General features: G+C 58.6%; 1 protein-coding gene across 13 annotated transcripts in view; it reads left to right on the top strand.

Moving 5' to 3' along the window:
* ARHGEF10L (Rho guanine nucleotide exchange factor 10 like) overlaps positions 1-21,690 on the top strand; it is a 159,808-nt gene that overhangs the window by 115,510 nt on the left and 22,608 nt on the right. For 11 of the 13 annotated variants that reach the window (XM_027109987.1, XM_027109989.1, XM_027109993.1 and 8 more), the window contains 4 exons: positions 4,765-4,851; positions 6,074-6,300; positions 7,937-8,091; positions 14,918-15,066. In XM_027109987.1, coding sequence (XP_026965788.1) covers positions 4,765-4,851; positions 6,074-6,300; positions 7,937-8,091; positions 14,918-15,066 — 618 coding nt within the window. The remainder of the gene's footprint in view (positions 1-4,764; positions 4,852-6,073; positions 6,301-7,936; positions 8,092-14,917; positions 15,067-21,690) is intronic. The other 2 variants (XR_003433416.1, XM_027109997.1) reach the window with 1 other exon arrangement.

Raw genomic sequence — 21,690 nt, 5'->3', positions numbered from 1 at the left:
AAAAAAAAAAAAAAAAAAAAAAAGTGAGCCCGGAATGGCAAGGAGGATCCAACCCCTTGAGGCCCCAGGGGGAGAATATTTCAAATATTGACAAGACAAGACAGACTGACACAGAAGTGCATGATAGGGGTGGTTGGGGCAGTTGGCATGGCTGTAGCTCGGTGAGCTGGGAGGGGAGGCCCAATGGTGGGTGAGCTGGGCCACACCGGACTCGCAGGCTGGGTCAGGTTTGGATTTCATTCTTGGCAACGGAAAGCCAAGCATGGCTCCAAGCAGGGGACTGGCACGATCTGGTTTATATTTTGGAAGGATCATCTGATCCTTCTGGCTTTTGTGTGGGAGTGAACCATGGGCACGGAGGGAGCCGGGCTGGAGACCAAGAGCCCGGAGCAGAGCTTGGCGCTGAGATCCTGCTGAGATGGGGTGGGACTTGGTGCAGGTGGAGGCGGGGAGGAGGCCAGGCTGGAGGCTGGGGAGGACTAGCGCGAGACAAGTGAGGCACTCATGGTCGAAATAAGTGATATTTTCACACAATACTTAAAAAAAAATCAGACCAGCAAACTGTGGCCTTGGTTTGCTGGCTTTTTTTGGTAAATAAAGAGCCAGCATTAGGGTGAGGCAGGGTCAGGTCCTGCCTTTATTTAAACTCTTAGTAATTATTCACTATGGATTTTTTTTTTTTTTGCATTTTTATTGTAAACAAATCGTGTTAAAATATTTTCTTGATTGTGTTAAAATATATCTCTGAGTGTTTGGGCCCCGCTGAAGATGTGCCCCTGGGATGAGTGCCCCGCTCTCCTCACCCTGGTCCCGGCCCTGGTGGGCAGACACTGGGGCCGCGCTCTGGGGTAGGAATGGCTGAACTGGTGAGAGATTAGGCGGGGGCTGAGGCTGCGGGAGAGGACGGATGAGCTGAGTGTTTGGCTTGCGCTCCCGAAAGCTGGTGTCAGCGGCGTGGGCTGCTGTTTCCTGTTCCACAGCCTGATTTAGGGATTCAGTGAGAGAGGCTGGGTCAGGTTCCCAGCACTGAGCTTGACTGGTAGCGGGTGCTCAGGGGACAGTGGCCGTAATAACAACAACAACAATAACAGCAACAGCGATATGACTTAAAGTCCTTTAGTCTTGACAACTTGGGGTCAGGCCCTTCCCAGAGGCATCCGTGCCAGGCTCCGTTCTGGGCATTTCCCAGCGATGAACTCTGATCCCCGCAGCTGCCCTCAGAGGAGGGGCTGCTACTCCTTGCGGCTGAGAGAAGGGATTCAGGAGTGATAACTTGCCCGCTGGGCAAGGAGGGTTTTCTTGACCCCTGCCTGATCCTGTGCCTTCCCGCCGCTCCCTGGGGCTTGGCTGGCATGTGCCCCAGCGCGATCGCCCCACCAAACAGTCCCAGCCTTTGTAGGACTTCAGTCCTTATTTATTGATAACGGGAGGCTCTTACCTCCTGGGGGTTGCCTGTGGGCCTCGCGGTAGGGACGGTTCAGGTCGCCCCTGCCTGCGGCTCTCCTGGCCCTAGCGCATCCCGTGGAGAAGGACTTCTGGGGTGGGGAATGGATTGTCCCATCTCCCCCCGGGGCCTTGGGCCTCTGGGGAATACAGGACGCGGGCCCATGCCCTGACAGGCCACACGGGGTGGTGGGGTCACAGACAGGCCGCTGCCTCCGGGGCCTCCCTGCAAGAAACGCCCACCTGAGCGGGCAGCCATCTGCCTCCTCTCCCTGGGGGGACTTGGGCCTCAGAATCTCCTCGTGTGAAGCCCATGGGGCTGGGGCCGTGTAGGCTGGAAGCGTCCTCAGGCCCCTCCCGGCCCGCTGCCCGACCTCTCCTGAGGAACACCACCCTCCGCCCCGCCCCCGAGGGATCCAAGGGAGCTGTGAGGGAATCCCCGCGAGTGATGGGCCCGTGGAGCTCCCGAGGGACTTATCAGAGCCTGCATGTCCCCATTTGCTGGGCCCCAAGACACCGTGCCCTCTGCTTGCACCTGCCTCCCACCCCGGACCAGACACATGTGCCCATCGGCTCCGTGCCAGCAGCAGGTGGATTAGGGCCTTGAGCTCCAGGGCCTTGTCCAATTACTGCGAACAGATGTGAGCGTGTGGGTCCCTGCCTACACCTCTCCCCACGCCCAGTCCCGGGGGTCCAGGACTCGGGCTCCGCGGCTGGCCCGACAAGAGCAGCAGCCGAGGCTGTTCTCCCGGAAAGGCTCTTTATTCCAACCCCTCTCCCAGCGTAGATGAGCTCAGACCTCTTGTACTGCCAGCCAGATGGGGGTGTGTGCTGGGTTCTTTCTCTCAAGGGAGCGGGGATGCTGGGCTTGAAGGAAAGAGCATCTCTCCTCTCGGTGCTGAGGATGGCCGGTCCCCATGCTGGGCTGCACCATGGCCTTCAGACTCATCAGGGAATTGCTTGGGGGAGGGAAAGAGCACCCACGGGAGCCACCCTGCCCTGGGTCTGAATCCCAGCTCTGCACGTCCCAGCTGTGTCTTCAGTGCGTAAACTGGGGTGGCCGTGGTGCCTCCCTGATTGGGTCATAGTGAGGGTTAAATGATACGATTCTTGTCAAATGCTTACCGTCTGCTGTGTGCCCTGCCTTCGGAGTTCAAGAATTGGAAGCAAATATTTGAGGACATCTTGGTCCCCAGGAAGGAAAAGTCACTGGTGTCTGTTTTGGGGGGTTTGCGATAGCCTGACTGTCAGGTGTTGGGAGGTTCTTCTTGAACCTGGGCTCCATCCGAGGTGTAAGCCTCTCCCTGGCGGGCAAGGGGGGTGGGAAGGGGAGGGCTCAGTGCAAACCCCTTCTCCCTTGGGCTGAGGTCCAGTTAGAGGCCTGGCTGGGGACAGGGCCTTGGGGAGGGGGTGGGTGCCCACTCTGGGGAGCTTTAACACGCAAGCATCTTGGGGGCCTGGGGGCTGCATCCCAGAGCTGCAGAGGGTCTTGTCGGCAGGCTTGCCTAGGCCTCAGTACACGAGCTAAGTGGGCTCTGTCCCGGCTCTCACCCTCCATCCGCCAGAATTGCTGTTCGTGGGTCCCTGGCTCCTAACTGTGTGTCACAGTGGCTCATGTGGAACAGCCCCTCCCCCATAGTGTTCTGCTGACGGCGTGTTACTGCTTAGTGAGTGCTCACGCATCTCACAGGAAGTCCTCGTGAGCAGTGGCCACTGCTGGGCTTCACGTCCACCATCTCTACTCCCCAAGGCCATCCTGACAGGATGTCAAGGTCCCCATGACCATGAAGAACGGGTTTGTGGGGTCGCCCAGCTGGTAGCAGCCGAGCTGGGACTGGAGCCCGCTGGCTGCGTCCAAAGCTGGCCTCCTTTCTACAGCCTGTGCTCTCCTCCGCTCTGTATGGGGCACCTTGATTTTGGGGAGTCGGCTTCCTGGCATGGACAGGACTTCTGGGTCCAGGGCCTTGCCCCTCCAGGGAGCCGTTTGAGTTTTTGCCATCGTCTTGGACCCAGGCTCTGTTGACCGGGCTGACATCCAGCCTGCTGGAGTTGCCATGGAAATGTCTGAGCCAGGGCTGCGGTTGCCCCCTCCCCGTCTGAGAGGACAGGAGCAGCTGCGTGGCAGAAAGGGCCAGGCACCCCTCTGGATGTGGGCCCCCCAAGAAGCAAAGTGATGGGGAACAGGGGGCTGAGGGTGCCCAGGAGGCCCGGCATAAGTTGTACCCCAGAGTGCCAAGGTCTCCAGCCTGGCAGTCTGGCCTCTGGGTAGAGTTCAGCCAGAAAGAGCACTGGGCTGGGATTTGGAACTGAAATCCAGCCCCGACTCTGCCATTAACTTGCTGTGTGACCTTGAACCAGTCACATCCCCCCACCCACCAAACTTCAAGTTTGCCAACTCCTAAATGAGGGGGCTGGATGCGGTGACCTCTTTGGGTCCCCTCACCCATGGCCATTGGAGACTTTATTAGAATATTCTAGCAGGGCTGGGATTGGCCGGGCCCTCAGGACCAGCAGAGGGCAGCACCTGCCTGTCAAAAGGTCCAGCGGTGCTGCATTTCTCCTGGGGGCACCTTGGAGCTCTCCCCACTCAGCCTCCTTCTCCTTAAGTCTGGTTGGAGTTTCCAACAAGGCCCATGAAAGGGCCAGGCCATCTCCTCACATTGCTGTCCTGGCCAATGTGGACAGGGAGAGACAGACGGGCAGATCTAGCTCAGGAAACAGGCCCCGGAGAGCCACCAGAGGCACGGGGTTTGGGGTAGCAGATGCTCAAGGAAGAAGCGGCTGGTGGTTCTCAGTGACAACCCATTACAGACGGAGCCCCAGACCGAGGACCCAGCCCTCTGGTCCTGGAGGGGTCGTCTGCAGGGGGGCTCTGTTGACCTGAGGATCCCCCTCCATTGTGCTTCCCTGGGGGATGCACTTACCGTCCCCGTGGCCTCGGGCAATTGCGTGTCTTCCGTGGACCTCATTTTCCCCGTTTGTAAAATATGGAGCGTGGGCATTAGTGGTTTTCAACAAATCTTATCTGGAAGTTGCCTGGTTTGAAAATCCCTCTGCTGGCCCAGAGTTTCATTCAGCCTCCTTTTGGCCAGAAGGTTCTAGGAGAGCAATGGTCAAGTGCGAGTGCATAGGAGCTGCCTGGGGAGGAACCTGTCCCCTTTCTGGCTCCACTCTCAGGGGCCTCACTCGGGGCCTGAAGGGGACCCAGGAATCTGCAGGTTTAACAGCCCCTTGGGTGGTTCAGACCAAGGTCTTGCTGTCAAATGTCAGCATCTCAGTCACCTCGACACTTAACCCTGTGTGTGCCGTCTGTCTCTGCAGCTTGGGGCCCTGATCCACAGCCCTGTCAGCTGTCCCCTGCTGGGCTTCTCGGCTGTCAGCACCTCCCTTCCACAGGGCTACCTCTGGGTGAGTAACCGCCAGGCCCAGCCAGGGATTCTGGCCTCAGGGCATGAGCAGGGAGGGTGGCACCTGGGGTGGGTGCTGGAGAAAGCTGCCTGCCTGTGGCCCCCATTTTCTGCACCTTCATCCAGCAAGGTCTTCCTGGGAACTTCTGTGCCAGGCTCTGTGCTCAGAGTTGGCAGGTGTGACCTCACCAGGGACAACAGAAAACCCTCACAAATAAGGGGCAAATAAGCTCACTTATTTGTGAGCTTGGAAGTGGCCTTGGTGCCATGACGGAAATGAACGGGAAGCTGTGTGGAGTATGTGGATGGCAGGGTCTTCACTCCAGGAGTCAGGGGGCAGGGCCGCCCATCTCTCACGGAGATCCCAGCCCACCTTTCTGCCCCTGGGGTTCCTGGCAGAGCCTCCCTCGATTCAAATAGGTGTTCTCCACCCCGCATGCTCCTGGTGTGCAGATGGTGGCCTCCCATAGATTCGCTGAGGTTCCAGCCTCACCACCCCTCTGGACATCCTCTACTTCCTCTTGCTTATTCCTGTCTCCAGGTACTTAAGCAGGGAAACTCTGGCTCACCCTTCAGAGTTCAGCCCAAATGTCCCCTCTGAGGGTGATTTGTTCTTCACTGTTTCCTCAGTGTCTAGCACATGATGCATCCATCCATCCACCCATCCATCCATTATCCTTCCATCCATCCATCCATCCATCCATCCATTATCCTTTCATCCATCCATCCATCCATCCATTATCCTTCCATCCATCCATCCATTATCCTTCCATCCATCTATCCATCCATCCATCCATTATCCTTCCATCCATCCATCCACTCAGCAAGCATATAATGAGTGCCTGCCATGTGCTAGACACAGAGGTAGAACAGTGAACAGGACAGAGAAGGACATTTTAAAGCGCAGAGTGTTATGCTCACTATTTGTTGGTTGAAATTCACCCTGGAGATGAGGAAATAGAAAGCTGACCGGGTATCTAGTCCACCTTAGTTCTTTACCTGATTTCCTTTGGACCCTGAATCTAACTTGTTGCCATGGCAGCTGGGACCAAGCGACCTTCAGTGACAGCAGGATATGTGTGGGCAGGAGGGGGGACGTTTCTCTTGATACCTAACCCCAGTGGCAAGTAGAAGTTCGGGACGGGTCCCTGGGAGGCAGGGGCTGAGCTCTGCCTCTGCTCTCATGGTTCTCACCTGATGGCCTCTCTGGGTCTCTGCCCCAGGTTGGGGGCGGGCAGGAAGGTGCAGGGGGCCAGGTCGAGATCTTCTCCCTGAACCGGCCCGCGCCCCGCACGGTCAAGTCCTTTCCGCTGGTGGCCCCTGTGCTCTGCATGGAGTACATTCCGGAGCCGGAGGAGGAGGAGAGCAGAGACGGAGACAAGAAGTGCTTGGCTGCTGACGCCTCGGCTGGAGTGCACCCCACCGTCTGCCTCGGGCTCCAGGATGGCAGGTTAGGGGTCTGGGGAGGAGGGACTGGGAACAGCCTGGGGCAGGACTGGGCAGGTGCATCGGAGGCTGTCCGTGTAGCTTTGGCTTGTCACCCACCAACATTCTCCACCCCTGGTTGAGAGCAGAAAGGGGGAACCAGGAGCTGCTCGCACTTTAACCAGGACCCTTCAGTGGCTGCTTCACGCAAGCTGGCTCCCTTCCAGGTAGTGTGGTACTGAGGGCAACGCTGACTTCAGTGTCAGCCAGAGCTGGGTTTGGATCTGTTATTTCCTCATGCCATTTAACCGCTCTGAGCCTCAGTTTCCTGTCTGTGAAGTGGGTGTTAGCATCCTTCCATGCAGGGCCGCGGTGAGAGTCCACTAGGACATGGGACATGTGAAGCCTTTAGGTCCCTTCTCTGTAATTGACAGCATCCACCCAGCTATGGCCTCAGTTAGCTTTGCAGGGCGGGTAGGCGTCCTGGGTGTTCCCAGGTTATGAGACCTGCTGGCAGAGGGGGCTCCCTCAGTAAGACCCTCCCGGAGCTGGTGAGTCAGCAATACTTCCTTGCAGCAAGGGGCACTCCCGCCAGAGTTTAGCCTGCTGCAGGGTCCAGCCGTGTGGATGGAGGATGAATATTCATCCCACTTAAATAGAAGGTGAAGATGGTGATGAACAAGACCCTGAGATGGGCTACAGCCCCACGTCCTCCTCATAGCTCCAAGCTTTTCATGCCTGTCCTAGAGTCGGGGGAAGCGGGGAGAGAGGATGTTTCCTGAGCCCCTACTGTGTGCTGCTCCTTGAGCCAGGGGCTGTGAGCCTCACAGTAGCCCCACTATGAAGTGTTTCCCACACAAGCAGCTGGGGGAGGAGCTAAAAGCTAACATACGTAGAACCAACTTGGAGACACTAGAGGCTCTGTGATGTCCTGGTCTGGGTCCATGGAACCCAGGGGTCTGGTGAACACTCTTTGCTTTTAATGAGATCAAATTCAAACAACATAAAATTCACCACTTTAACCATTTTAAATCGTATAATTCAGTGGCTTCCAGTACATTCATGATGGGCAACAATCACCACTACATAGTTCTAGAACATTCTTACCACCCCCAAAAGAAACCCTGTGTCAGCCCCCATTCCCTGCCTCAATCCCTGGGAACCACGAGTCCACTTCCCATTGCTCTGTATTTGTCTCTTCTGCACATTTCAGGCAAACGGAGTCACACAGTGTGTGGCCTCTTGTGTCTGGCTTCTCTCGCTCCCCATAACATTTTCAGGGTTCACCCACGTAGCACGTCGGTGCTTCCTTCCTTTTCATGGCCGTGAGGTAGGCATCACGGCCCCGTTTCTTGGAGAGGACTGAGGCTCAGCGGTCCAGGGCAGTCAGCTGGATGGGCCCCGTCTGGATTCACCCTCGGGTCTGTGTGACCCTGAAAACTGTTCTCTTAGCCCCTCTATTGTGCTGCACCCAGAGCCCCCTGTTTTCCACGGGCACCATCCTCTAAAGGCCACCCATGGAAAAGTCCGAGCAGCGGCCTGTTCACACAGCAGGGGGGCTCACTGAGCTTGGTTGGGGCGGCTCGGAGACTCTCACCAGGAGGGCACGTGGGGAGTGGGCACCTGGGGGGCTAAGTGAGTCACCTGACCTCTCCCCACAGCATCCTGGTTTACAGCAGTGTGGACACGGGCACCCAGTGCCTGGCGACCTGCAGGAGCCCAGGCCTGCAGCCCGTGCTCTGCCTGCGGCACAGCCCCTTCCACCTGTTTGCCGGCCTGCAGGATGGGACCCTCGCCGCGTACCCCGGAACCAGCGGTAAGGATGGGGGGCTGGGGGCGATGGGGGCAGCCCTGGGCCCTGACTGAGAGCCACATCCTGTACCAGAGCGTCTATGGGAGGCAGGCCAGGGAGGCAGCTCAGAAAAAAATCGGGGAATCGAAGTGCTGGGGAGATTGGAGATCCCTGATCCCCACAGGAACAGGGTGCTCACTACCATACAGGCAACTCAGCCCATTGGCGGGAAACTCTGCTGGATGAGAGCAGGGTCTCTGGGCTCAGATAGATCTGGCTTCATGTCCACGCTCTGCCCTGATGACAGATGTGTCTATGGGCGAGCAGCTTCTCCTCTGTGCCTCAGTCTCCTCATCTGTAAAATGGGAATCATGGTAACACCCACAGCTCACGGGTACCTGTGGGGTAAAAGGTGCAGTGAAGGCAAAGCATAGGAGCCGGCACAGCGAGTGCCCAGTGGGGTGAGGCATTTCAAGCTCCATTATTTTATTAAGTCATCGACGGCACAGATAATAACGTCTGGAGAGCAAGGCTGACAGCGTTTGAGCTGCCGTTTGCCGGGATGGGGTGAAGTGCTTATGCAGGCGCGTTGTCTTAATTCTCGCCACGACCCTTGAGAACTGCCTCCCCTTTACGGATGCTGATGCTGAGACTCGGGGAGGGACACGAGTGCTGTGGTCCCCTGTCCCCTTGTGACTCGTTCAGCTCCCAGTCCAATGGCAAGGGCTGGGCAGAGCAGAGAGCTGCCCCCAGCACCTCCAGAGAGAGCTGATGTGCCGAAGCCTCAGCCTCCCTCCCCCTCCCACGCGCCTCTAATTGCTGCATCATCACAGCCTGTGGCAGGATTATAACCGGATATTTGTACTGAGTTTTTTTTTTTTTTTTTTTTTTTTTTTTTTGTGCCACTTGGCACTGTGTTGGTATTTTAAATTAGCTTTCAATAAGGCATTTATAGTTTTTAATTAATGGGGGTAGAGGGAGGGGGAAAAAATCCCTCTCACCATCAGACAGACTGTGCGTGTGAATGTCAACATGGGCTCAGATTTTCGGAGATCTAGATCAGGGGTTCTCAGGAGACTTTTACCCTCTGGCTCCCACGGGAGGCTGGGAGCCCTGCCCTGCCCGCGCTGGCTTCTCAGCCGCCAGTTCGGCTGCCTCCAGCCCTTTCCGTCTTGGTTCCTGACTCATCAGTTTGGGCGTCCGGGTTGGGAGGAGGCGAGGGGGTGTATCGGTTTGCTGGGGCTGCCATGACAAAGTACCACAAACTGAGTGGTTTATACAGTGTAATGTATTGTTTCACATTCTGGAGGCTGGAAGTTCAAGATCAGGGTGTCAGCAGGGCCGTGCTCCCTCGGAATGCACTGGGGAAGGATCTGTTCCTGGCCTCTCTCCCAGCTTTGGGTAGTTCCTTGGCTTGTGGCACCATAACCCCCATCTTCATGTGGGGTTCTCTTTGGGTGAGCCTGTGTCCAAATAGCCCTTTGGAATAAGAACCCCAGTCATGTTGGATTACGGGCCCACCCTCCTCCAATATGACCTCATCTTAACCAATTACAACTGCAACAACCCTGTTGCCAACCAAGGTCACGTTCTGAGGTACTAGGGGTTAAGACTTCAATGACTGAATTTTGGGGGACACAATTCAACCCATAGGGGGATGGGGTCTAAGCATTGGCTTTCAGCCTGGGATTGGAGCCTGGTGGTTCGTCAGAACCAAAGGGGACCATCAGATGCCACACCCTCATATTCTGGGTGGGAAGGGACTGCCCAGAGTCCCACAGGTGAGCCGAGACCTGAACCTAAGTATCCTCCCTCCAGGGCTGGCTGGGTGCTCTCTTGCCTAGAGGAGGAGGTTGAGATGCTCCACTAGCTGTCCCACCTTGCAAACATTTGTCCCCCAACTATTTACTGAGCAGCTACTGTGCACCATGGATATGGTGGCCAGCAAACCAGATGTGAGCCCACCCTCACAGTTTATAGAGGGAGACAAGTTTAATTTATAGATGAGTCAAATGAACAGGCAGGAAGCTTACTATTACACATCGTGCTGAGAGTCCTAAGGGGAGGAAGAGGGTGTCGGGTGAGAGCCTGACCTCCTGTGCGTGGGGTGGGCTGGTTGGTGAAGGCCTCTAAGGAGTGAGATCCTGAAGGTGAGACCCGAAGAAGGAGAAGCGGCCAGGCCAGTGAAGAGTTGGGGGAACAGTGTTCTCGCCGAGGGAAGCGCATGTGCAGAGACCTGGAAGCAGGAGAGCATTTGGTCTGGTGGGGAGGCTGTCTTGCTGGACAGTAGCCGGAGTGGGAAGCGGCACCAGGCAGGGTCTGGGAGCAGATGGACTGGACCCTGTGGGCCTGGGGTTTGTCTCGGTCGATGGGAAGTGGAGGGAAGTGTTGGGAGTGGCCGAGCACTGTGGCTGGTGGATGGAGTGGACGTAGGCAGGCTGTCTGGGAGGCTGCCGCAGCCAGCCGGGTAGGGGAGTCTGGGTCACTCTGTCCATGGGAGCCCACCCTCTGGCTTTTGGTTTGCCTTTGGCCAGGGAGGCCTCTGGGAGAGACCTTGGCCTGGTGCCTCCCCTTCCTATGGTGTCCTCCAGAGGTGGCCAGGGCAGGAAGGGGGGCTCTCAGGACCACACGCCTTTCATCTGGGCTGCATGTGGCTGGGTCTGGAATCATCAGCCTGGCCCATGACCCAGCCGTGGGGCCTCGGATACCCCTCAGATACCCCGACTCCGTCCCAGCCCCGAAGCTGGAGCTGGGAGCTGCTCCCGGGCCAGCCTCTGGCCTTGGGCCCGCAGAACCCACCTCTGGTGCCCCATGGGGATTTTGAATAATCCAGACCCTTATTCTGGGTGCGGAGCAGATACTGGTGAGATATCTGTCAGTGTCCATAAGACAGGTTTGCCGTCTTGCCTGGGCCTGGCTAAGACCAAGACCAGATAAAGCTGGCATCCCTGGCCCAGCTTTGGCTCATTGGAGGAGGGCAGGACCAGAAATACTGGGTGAAACAGGTCGAAACCAACCTGGGGACCTGCTGAGTCCTGGAGGTCCTGTGGAACCAGCAGCTGTGAGGTAACTGTGAAGATTCTAAGGTCACCAGGCCACTTGGAGTCCTGGGCTGTTAGAGCTGGGGGGGCCTTGGAGTCCAAGCTCCAGGTGACAGATGGAGAATCCGACTCCATGGCAGCGTGGCCGTGGCAGTCAGTCTGCTGCCCCCAGGAGCCTCCGCGTATCAGCATTCGCTCCCTCATTCGTTCATTCACTCGCGCAGCAAATACGCGTTCAGTGCCCACGAGGTGGCTGGTACTGCGCTGGGACATGAGCCAGGTGACCCCTCCCCCTGCCCATCCTGTGTTTGGACGGGGCTGCCTGGACCCCCTCTGTCCGCCACCACCCCCGGCTCCGAGCAGAGACAGGAGCGTGACCGGGCCTGGGTTGGGGTGTGGGAATGTCCCTGGTTAGATGCTGGGGACGTGGGCCAGGGTCACCCCCCGGAGGGACCAGACGATGGAATGGGTGAATGATGGTCTGGGACGTGGTCAGGCTGTCGGGATTGGGTCCCTGCTGTGAGAGATCGGGCCTGTTGCTGCTGCTTCTCTTGGAGCCTCAGTTTCCTCACCTGTAAAATGGGGATGAATTCAGCCCCACGGCAGCGGGTGGTTGTGAAGGCCAGGTGCGGTCAGTCACACAAGTGCCCAGAACGGAGCCTGGGCACAGACTCATGCCTGTTGCCTTTCCACCATCATCACTGTTACTGGCTGCCTTTTGGGTCCCCCTCGATCTCAACGACTTGCACTCTGTATCCTAACTTCTGGCTCCGGCTCCATCTGGACCCCCAAGGACACCTGCTGGGCTTTCTCCCCTGCAGCCTGGGGGAGGAGGGACTCCTGCCTCTTGAAGTTGCTTTTGCTGAGACAGGGGCTTCATCTCCGTTCATCTGGCGTGAGAGCTGATGCCGGGCCCAGCCCTCACGAATGGGCCGTCTTGCAGGGGGCGGGTGTGAATTTGTAGGTGTGCACGTGTGTTCTGGAGCATGTGTACCTACAGCCACTGGTGGGCAGGGAGCAGGTGGAGGGATGGATCCCCCGGCAGGCTTGGGGTGGGTAGGGCTCTAGCCCTGCCCAGAGCTCACAATGATTATGTTTAAAGTCTTAGACTTGTGGCCTGTGGAGGCTGGGAAGAACCTTAGAGGTCAGAGGTCTGTCCCCTTGGGGTGCAGATTGGAAAACTGAGTCCCAGCAAGGGGAAACCTCTTGTTTAGGGTCCCACCATGGGCCTTCAGATCAGGGACTCCTGTCCTGTGTCCTTTTTGATATAATGATATCGGTATTATTTTATCAGTTAATCATTCTCTCCTGGATTCAGGAGAGATGCCCAGCAGGCAGAGGAGTGGTCAGTGCACATGTGACCCTCAAGGGTAGCAGATGCTACCCCCTACCCCAGGCAGCTGTACTATTCCAGGAAGGTACAGCGTAGAGGGTGCACGGGCTCTGCTGGTCATCACTGCCCACGGGGCAGAGCTCGCATTTCCGTTTTGGGGGTGTGGTTCCAGTATCCCAGCTGCTTCCTTCCTGGCAGGGTTCTCAGCCCCCACCTTAGCCTTAGTGGCGGGAGCTCCAGCTTCTGGCCACAAGCAGTACTCACCTCTGGCCGCTGGAGGGCGCGCAAAGCCTCGTATTTTTGTGGCTCTGGTGGCCCGATGGGGGTCAGCGTCCCTTGTGGAGGCCTGGTTGCGTCATGGTCACTCTCCCCAGAGATCTTTAGAAACCCTTGGAACCTGAGAGGGCAGCAGGGACTGGGGAAGGAGGCCAGGACAGAGTTAGCCGAGTTCCAACCCTGCTTGGTCCACCCTCCTTGGGTGGCTCTGTGCAAGCTCTGGGCTCCCTGGGTGTCTGCCGTCGCATCAGTCAGTGCCCTTCCGCGGGCTCTCGTGTTGTGTCAAAAGACAGCCAACAGGCAGAGCTAATGAGCAGCGGGTCCCGTCGAGCTGTGTGATTCGGACTGGTTCTCTAAACTCTGGGTCTCAGTTTTCTCAGTTGTAAAACAGGGATAAGAATAGAATCTTCCACACAGGCTGGTGGGAGGTAATGAAATAATTCATGAAAAGAGTGCCTGGCATGCCCACGTGTAACAGAATGTGGCAGCAGCTGTCAACGCTCCTCACTGGGTGCCCACCCTGTGCTAAACATTCACCACATTTAATTTGATCCCTCCAACATCCGGCGAGGTGTAGGCACGGTTATCATGCCCACTTTACAGATGAGGAAACTAAGGTTCAGAGAGGTGACGTCACCATCACCCATCCAAGTTAATGCAGAGGTTGAGAGGCCGCAGCTTCCCACATGCTCCTATTCATGGGCTGGAAAGAACTGGATGTGTGTTGGTTGGGCGGGGGCTGGGGGGTGTATTTTCCAACTCTTAGCTGAGCTGGGAGTCTGCCAAGTTTAAGTAGGGCTGAAGGGGAGAGGAGAACACGCTTGACAGGAAGGGGAGGGGAGCGTGCTGGTGGGGGAATCTGGTCTGTCTTCCATGGGTCCTCCTGCCACACCCCTCCAGCTCTGCAGACAGCTCCATCGCACCACCCAGCAGCTGGCTCAGAGGGAGGGCCTGTGCCGGGGCTGCTTTGCACCCCTTCCAGGGACCCTGTGGAGGGGGGATGGGAGTGGCTGGGCACTGACAAGCCAGTGGCAGGCTCTGTCCTGCCTCCCGCTGCTGATGGTATCTCAGAGGTGTGCCCCACTTCCTGCTCAACCCTCCTGTCCCATCTGGCACCCTGGCAGACAGGACAGCCTCTGGGGTTCTGTATGGCATCAGGTGTAGCTTCAGAGAAAAACCAGTCTCCGTGGGCACTGCTCTCATGCCAGGGAAGATCCTTGGCCTGTTCTTGGGTGAGCCGAGCATCCCTGAGGGTGGTGGGAGAGAGCCTCGTTCAGTGCTGGGCCGGATCCCTTCATCTGCCTGTCTTCAGGGATGGTGGGCTGGGGACCGATGGCCTCTCGGGACTTCCTCCTTCCATACCTGGGGTGGTGGCATCTCTGGAGGAGGAAGGTCATCAGAGATCTTGGTAGAGGTGACAGAGTGCCTTGGAGTAGGCGAGAAGCTGTGTGAGAAGGCGAGACTCATTTTCAATAAGTTACAGTGTCAGAAATGTCTTCAGAGACAGTCTTATTCGCAGCACCCTCCCCATTTTACAGGTGGGAAGACTGAGGCCTTGAGAAGTAGAGAGGTGCACTCAAGGTCCTTAGTTAGCTGCCAGCAGAACCAGGGCCAGGACACTCCCCACCACGTGCCACCTTCTTGGCAGGGCTCTGTGGATGCTGCCTCTTCGGGGAAGCCTCCCTGGAATTCCCCTGTGCAGAGTTGGTTCCTTCCATCTTAACAGCTCTCAAGGCCCTCTGTGCATGCCTGGCCACTTGGGCTTGGCACTTCGTGTGGTAACTGCTGTTTAACCCTTTGTTTTCTCCATCCAGCGGGGATTTTCTTGAGGGCAGGGTCTGTGTCTGATTTATTTCTGTCTTCACAGCACCCATTACAGGCCCTGGCATGGAGTAGGTGCTTACTAGGTGTGTGTGGAATGAATGCACAGAAGAGAGGGAAAGGGAGAGAGGAAGGGAGGGAGGGAGAAGTGGGGAGTACAGCCCCCAGAGCGGGTGGAACATAAACAGAGGCAGATGGGAACAGCCGCCATGCCACTGGGGAGGGTGAGGGGCAGAGAAAGGGGCCAAGAGCTCTCACGGAGCCAGGCGTGGCGGCCGCTGTGGCCCGTGGCTCCCGAGGGCTGAGCAGCCCTGGGCCTCTGAGCCGTTTGCCATCCCCCACCCCCTGCTGCTGACCTGCCTCCTTGCTTTCCCTCCAGGAGGCGTCCCCTGGGACCTGGAGAGCCCGCCTGTGTGCCTGACTGTGGGACCTGGGCCCGTCCGCACCCTGCTGAGCCTGGAGGACACCGTGTGGGCCAGCTGTGGGCCCCGGGTCACTGTCCTGGATGCCACCAGCTTGCAGACTCAGGTACCGGCCCTGCCTTGTGGCTGGTGGGTCCAGGTCCTGGGGGGGTCATCTCCGGGCACACCCTTGCAGACCTTCTTGCATTCTACCTGGCACCGCTCTCGGCTCCCAGCCGCGTCTCAGGGATCATCAGAGTTTTCTGGGCAGCACGAGGGGGCCAGGATCCCTGTGGGGCCCCACCCCCTGCCCCGACACGCACCCTCGGGGCTGCTGTGAGGGGAAGGCTCCCCAGCCCGCTGGGCAGTGATGCTGCTCCTCCGTTGTGTCTGCTGCTCCCTGTGGAGGTGGAGCTGGGGTCCCTGTGCTCCCACTGGTACCCAGGACCCAGCTGTGCTGAGGGGATAGCCAGGGTGAACGCAGCCATCCTGGGCGCTGGGCTCTTTAAACAGTGTGGACGTGGAGCCTGCTGGGTCCTGCCGTGGCCCATCACAAGCATTGCTGGATCCTCAGCCCTGGGTTGAGAGCCTGGTCCAGGGGCTTCTTCCCATGCCCGCGTGGCTCCCTGAATGGTATTTTGGTGAAGTTTGCCGTTATTTGATGTGTTTGGATTATCGACTTGAAATGAGCGGCCACCAGGCCCAGAGGGGAGCTGTGGGTGTGGGCTTGGGGTCAGAACAGACAAGCCCCCGCGTGCCTCCACGGCTTCTCTCGCCCGCTCTATCCTCTCTCGTGCAGCCATACATCAGCTACTCAACAGCCAGGTGACTGTAAGATCCCAGGGGATTGGGGCCGGGTCCCGGATGACACTGTCCTGGTTTGGCAGATGGAGAAACTGAGGCCCAGGGAGCTGTGGGTGAGCTCTGAGACCCGGGATTGAACCTCAGGGTCTTGGCGCTAACTTTCCCATCTTTGCTGAAGTGCAGCGTTCGGAGCTGTGCACGCCTGGCTCTGCCTTCCGGTTCCCCCACTCACCTGCTGGGGCCTTGGGGGACCCCGTCTGTGAACACGAGTTTTCCCATCTGTGAAAGGGGAACAAGCATCCTTTCCCTGCGGTCCTTTCGCCGCTCAGTGAGATAATGCTTGGTCAGTGCCAGTGCCAGGAGATATTTGATTAGCGGTTCTTCTGGGTGCTGGAAGGGGAGGTGGGGTGAGAGGCAGCGCCGCGGGCAGAATCAGAGGATTTGGGTTTTGAACTACAATCAGCCTTTGAGGAGAAGAGGGCTGGGGGCTAAAGGTGACGCTGGGCTGCCACCCTTGAGGGGCTGCTTGAACAGGACCAGGACCTTTGACCTCACTGGCGGGGCTGGGCCTGGACAGAGCGGGTGGGCTCTGGGAGGGGCCGGGGAGACGCCAGCAGGAAGGACACTGCTGCCTCCCCCACTCCAGCTTCTGGATTCCTTGGTCCTCTTTCTCCCAGGCAGAGCTGGAGTAGGGGCGGGGAGCCCTGAGCAGCTGCGGCCACTGACTCCCTTCCCAGCCCCTGGTTCTCGTTTGGGGGCTTCCCTGCTGCCCCGGACCCTGCCCTGTCACTTCCCTCAAGGGCCTGTCACCTTCTCGGCCTTCTGAGAGGAGGGTGAGTAGTGGGGACTGGCTCCCCAGGGCTTTTGAGGTCCCCAACTGACCTGGGTCTCAAGACATTTGTCAGGAAAAAGGATGAGGCCCCCCTGCAGCCCCTGCCCAAGCATCCCTGCATTGTCACCACGCCAGGCCCAGTGCCCTCCCAGCTTTCTCGGCTGGCAGCCTGCACAGGCTCTGACGCAGCCAGCAGCCGAGCACTGGGGCCCAGCTTAGGGCAGCGGTGAGAGGGAAGCGGGCCCAGCCCTGCCCTTGGAGGGCCTCCAGTCTGATGGGGGAGACCCAACCCTGCCCTTGGAGGGCCTCCAGTCTGATGGGGGAGACCCAACCCTGCCCTTGGAGGGCCTCCAGTCTGATGGGGGAGAGCCAGCCCTGTCCCTGGGGAGCTCCAGTCTGATGGGGGAGACCCAACCCTGTCCTTAGGGGGCCTCCAGTCTGATGGGGAGACACAGCTCTGCCCTTGGGGACCTCTAGTCTGATTGGGGAGATCCAACCTGTCCTTGGGGTGCCTCTAGTCTGATGGGAGAGACTCAGCCCTACTTTTGGGGACCTCCATTCTGATGGGGGAGCTTCAGCCCTGCCCTTGGGGGGCCTCCTGTCTGTTAGGGGAGACACAGCTCTTCCCTGGGGGCCTCTAGGCTGATGGGGGAGACGCAGCCTGCCCTCTGTTCCCCATATGGGAAAAGTGAGCCCAGGAACATGAAGAAGCCGAAAGCGGAGTGCGGACGAGGTGGGAAGGAGCAGGCTTTGTGAGCTCCCTGTTGGCCAGCAGACATCCTCAATGCTGCCAGCAGGGGAAATGGGACAGGAGAGGCAGAAGGCAGCCGAGGAAAGTGGGAGGCAGGATGTGAGCTAAGAGTTGTTTTCAAGGAAGAATCTTCTAAGGAAGGATCCAGAGGCCGCAGGACCCTGAAACCACAGGCCCGTGGGAGCAAAGTGGCTGCTGGTTGTTGGGGCAGGCGGTGTGGGCAGCAGGGCCTGAGGAGCTGGTGAAAGCTGGGCCCCCCGGCGGCCCCTCCCAGGGCTACGAAACTTTCCAGACGGGGAGGAATTGGGAGGCGTCATCAAAGACAGAGGCCCTGTCCCTGCCCCGGCCATGCCCACCTCGGGTCTGCTGGGCACCCCACTCCCCTGGAGGCAACTGATTTGCCGGCAGCCTGCTTCAGATTGGGGAGATCCTTGCCCCGCCAGGCTGTGCACCCTCGGACAAGGCACTGGGCCTTCCTGGGCCTCAGTCACTTCATCTGTAAAATGGGATGACAGCAGTACTGTGTAGAGGTACAAGAGGACTCAATGGGAGGGTTTATATAAAGGGCTGTTTCACACAGTGCCTGGCACACACTAAGTGTTGGATGAGCATCGGTTACTGTGGTCATTGTTTGCCTAACTTAAGTCCTTATTGCCGTATGTGTGGTTTGTTTGGAAAATCGAGCTGCTCCTTTAGAGTCGGTGGTGTTGGTGGGTGTGGGGTGTGTGTCCGCATTGCAGGTCTGCTGTCCCCTCGCTTCGCTGGCTGGAAGGCTTCCTTCTGCTGACAGCTGTCCTAGGAGCTTGAGACAGACGGACGAAGGGAAGGGTGGGGCCCAGGCGAGGCCCTCGCCCGATTTCGACCCTCACCAGCCGCCATGCAGTCCCACCCAGGCCCTGCAGCTCAACTCCAGCCCCACTGTCCCTCGGGCCAATCGGCCACGAGGCTCCAGCGTGAGGCTGCGATGATTTAAGATTAGTTCTGGACCAGCTGTCCTTAAGAAGGGGATCAATATGACCTTTGCCCTGCTCTGCATACCTGGAAGGCGTTGGGAGGGCACTGGGTGGAAGCAGCTTGGATGGAGGAAGGGGTGGTGGAGGAGGCTCTGCAAAAGGGCAGGAGGGAGCCCAGGCCCGCCCCCCGCCCCGCCCTGCACCCCTCCCCCCCCGCCCCCCCGCCCTGCACCCCTCCCCCCCCCGCCCCCTGTCTGCCGCCGGGGAAATTGAAAAGTTTGTGCGCAGCGCGATGCGGCGGCTCGCCTTCAGTACACACAATCCTTTGCACAGTAACGAGGCGATCGCCATGCATATATTTTTTTTTTTTTTGCGGTACGCGGGCCTCTCACTGTTGTGGCCTCTCCCGTTGCGGAGCACAGGCTCTGGACACGCAGGCTCAGCGGCCATGGCTCACGGGCCCAGCCGCTCCGCGGCATGTGGGATCTTCCCGGACTGGGGCACGAACCCGTGTCCCCTGCATCAGCAGGCGGACTCTCAACCACTGCGCCACCAGGGAAGCCCTCACCACGCATATTTAATAAACCTCGCTTCGCTGCTGCTTGGGAAAGAGGAAGCCTTCTCTGTGCCGGGGCTCTGGGAACTGCTCTGTCTCGCTGCTGCTAATGATCGCTGGACCCAGCCGGCAGCTCCATGCTCGGCTTGGTGGCCAGAAGACCCGAGGAGTGGCCTGTAGGCTGGGCTGCTGTCCAGGCAGCTGTGGTCCTGAAGGGGTGCCGAGGGCTCAGCACACGTCCTGCAGCGGCAGCGTGCCTCAGCTCAGACGAGAGGCATTGCTTAGTGGCAGCAACGTGCTGGACTCTCCTCCAGGGCTGAGAACCTCTGTGGGGACTGGAGCGCCTCGGAGCTGCCTAGGGCTCCACGCCAGGGGCCCAGGAGTGTCCTGTCAGCCGAAGTGTGGTCGCGTGGCTCTGGCCCAAGTGCACAGACATTGAGTGTTCATCCAGGGATTGTGTCAACTCTGAGGTCCTTACCCTTGCTTCTCCCACCCTCCAGGAAGTAATAATAACCAACATGTATTGAGTGTGTAGTGCAGACCAGGCATGAGGTTAAGTGCTCTACAGGTATTAGCTCGTTTAATCCTCAAACCACCCTGTGAGATGGGTACTATTATTATTTCACTTTACAGAGGAGGAAATAAGAGTCCCAGAGAGGTTAAGTGACTTGCCCAAAGTCACACAGCCAGAAGGAGGCAGAGTTGGGATCTGAACTCAGGCCTCCGACTGAGTTCTGAACTGAGGCATCTTAACTGCCGTGTTGGCTGCCTGGGTGGCAGAGGCTCGGTCTCCTTTGAGCTGCATTGTCCCCCTGCAGTTTGTGTCCTGTCCTGTGTCACTCTCGGGCAGTGTTATTGTTTAAGTGCCTGCTTTTTCCACCAACACATCTTCTGGGCCAAGGATTGCACCCTGTTCATTTCCCCATGTCCGTCTGGCTCACGTAGCTCACGTAGCAGGTATTTACTCTAAGTAGATAGTAAATAGTCGCGGTGGACAGACGGAAGGTGGTGTCCTGATTTGCAGGCCTTTTGTGCAGGGGGTTGAGGGGGGTGGGCACAAGTGAGACCTGCTCTTAGCTCTTCAGGAGCTCGGAGTCCAGTATGAGGAGCAGACCCAGGACGGTCAGTGCCAGCCAAGTGGGAGGAAAGCTGTGGGGTGCGGCGTGGGGGCAGGCCCAGGCCTGGTGGGAACCCAGGGGAGGCACGAGGGGTTCCAGACATGGGGAGGAGGGACAGGACAGGGGAGGTTTTCGGAGGTCAGGATCCCTGAGCTGGGCGGGGCAGGTGAGTCAGCTGTGATGCTGAAGGGGGAGGGGAGGCGGGGAGGATGCCCTGAGCAGAGAGAGCACCGAGGGCCAGGCCCGAGCAGAGCCAGCCCCGTGCTGTGTGGGATGGGGGTGGGCGGCTCCCCGGGAGGAGTCTCTGAGCTGCCGTCTCCATTAGGCCCACTTGGCCTCTTCCGGCAGCCCCTGACCTTGCCGAGCCCGTCCTGCGGAGCCGGTGCCGCGGTCTGTCTCTGGGCTTCATGCTTGCCCACCAACGGCTTATTCAGCTCCTTGATCCCAGCAGAGGCAGCAGCGAGGCCTGTTCAATAATAATGGAGCTCACCCGGGCCTGTGTCAACACCGCATCCTCCACGTTCATTATCTGGATCGCCACCTTCAAAGTCTAATCCAGTTGTCGGGAGTTCATTTTAACTGATCGCTGGAGGGGAAGTCGGCTGCGGGATGACTGTTGCATCTTAATTAAAAAAAAATGAATTAGCGACAGGCCACCAGGAGGCCTTCCCCTTGTGGGGTGCACTCTGCCGAGTCGGCCTGGCCAGGGCGCCGGGGCGAGGCTGCTCCCCAGCACAGTGTGTGCCGGGATCTCCGTCACCCCGGCTTAGGGGCGGGGGGCGGTAGCGACAGGGAGGGGTGCTGGAGAAGGGGCTGGGCTGCGAGCGTGCTTTATGTGATTGGATCCTCGCGTCGCCGCAGGGGCCAGCTGGGCCCGTTGTGCAGGTGGGGATGCCAACTAGAAAGCAGCCCCTTGACCTGTGGTCTGTGACCTCTGCTCCCCAGCCACGCTGGCCCCTCTGTTGGCCTCTGAACATGCCGGGCTTCTTCCCACCACTAGGCCTTTGCCTCTGCTGTCCCCCTGCCTGGGGCAGGGCCACTGTGCCCACAGCTTGTCCCTCGGGCAGCTGCTTCTCATCCCCCGGTCTCGGCTCAGCTGCCGCGGCCTCAGTGGGGCCTGCCCTGGCGGCTCCATCAGAGTCACCTCCACCCCCAGTCAGGGTCTTGACACGTCAGTGGCTTTCTTGTCATCAGAGCGTTGGTCACTGTCTGAAATTGCCTCCAGGACCGTTGTTGTCCCCCTGCACCCACCCGGCCATAAACAGATGAAAACGGGACCTGGCCTCTTTTGTTCACCAGCGCATCCCAGGGCCGGGCGCTGCACCAGCTTCTCAGCCGGTGCTGGTGGGAGCGTGCAGGACCCCCTCCTCTGTTGGGTGGGTTGAGAGGGGGGCTGGCTGCTGCCTTACATGTTTGAAAATCTGGGCGGGAGGAGGTTTGGGGCGCTGATTTCAGATGGAGAAGTGCCTTGGAGGAAGCAGGCCAGGAGGCTACACCAGAAAAGAGGTGGGAAGGGATTTGCGGAAAGGGCTGGTCAGAGGGTCTTGAGGCTGGGAGGGGTGGGTCCTACTCGATAGCAGCCACCACCGCTGGGCAGAGGGACTCGGCAGGTGGGACTCTGAGATGCGGGTAGGACAGCTGTGTCGCACGAGGGCCCAGGTCCCACCTCTGACTTGCCCCTGCGCCGGCCTTGAGGCGTTTCCAAGGCAACCCCCTTTCTTCCCAGAACCTCCTGGG

This window comes from Aethalodelphis obliquidens, unplaced genomic scaffold (genome assembly GCF_003676395.1).
Source record: "Aethalodelphis obliquidens isolate GAN/ISIS:26980383/991018 unplaced genomic scaffold, ASM367639v1 scaffold9, whole genome shotgun sequence".
Classification (NCBI taxonomy): domain Eukaryota; kingdom Metazoa; phylum Chordata; class Mammalia; order Artiodactyla; family Delphinidae; genus Aethalodelphis; species Aethalodelphis obliquidens.
Note: the sequence above shows the minus strand (reverse complement) of the source record. Positions and strands in the feature narration are given on the sequence as shown.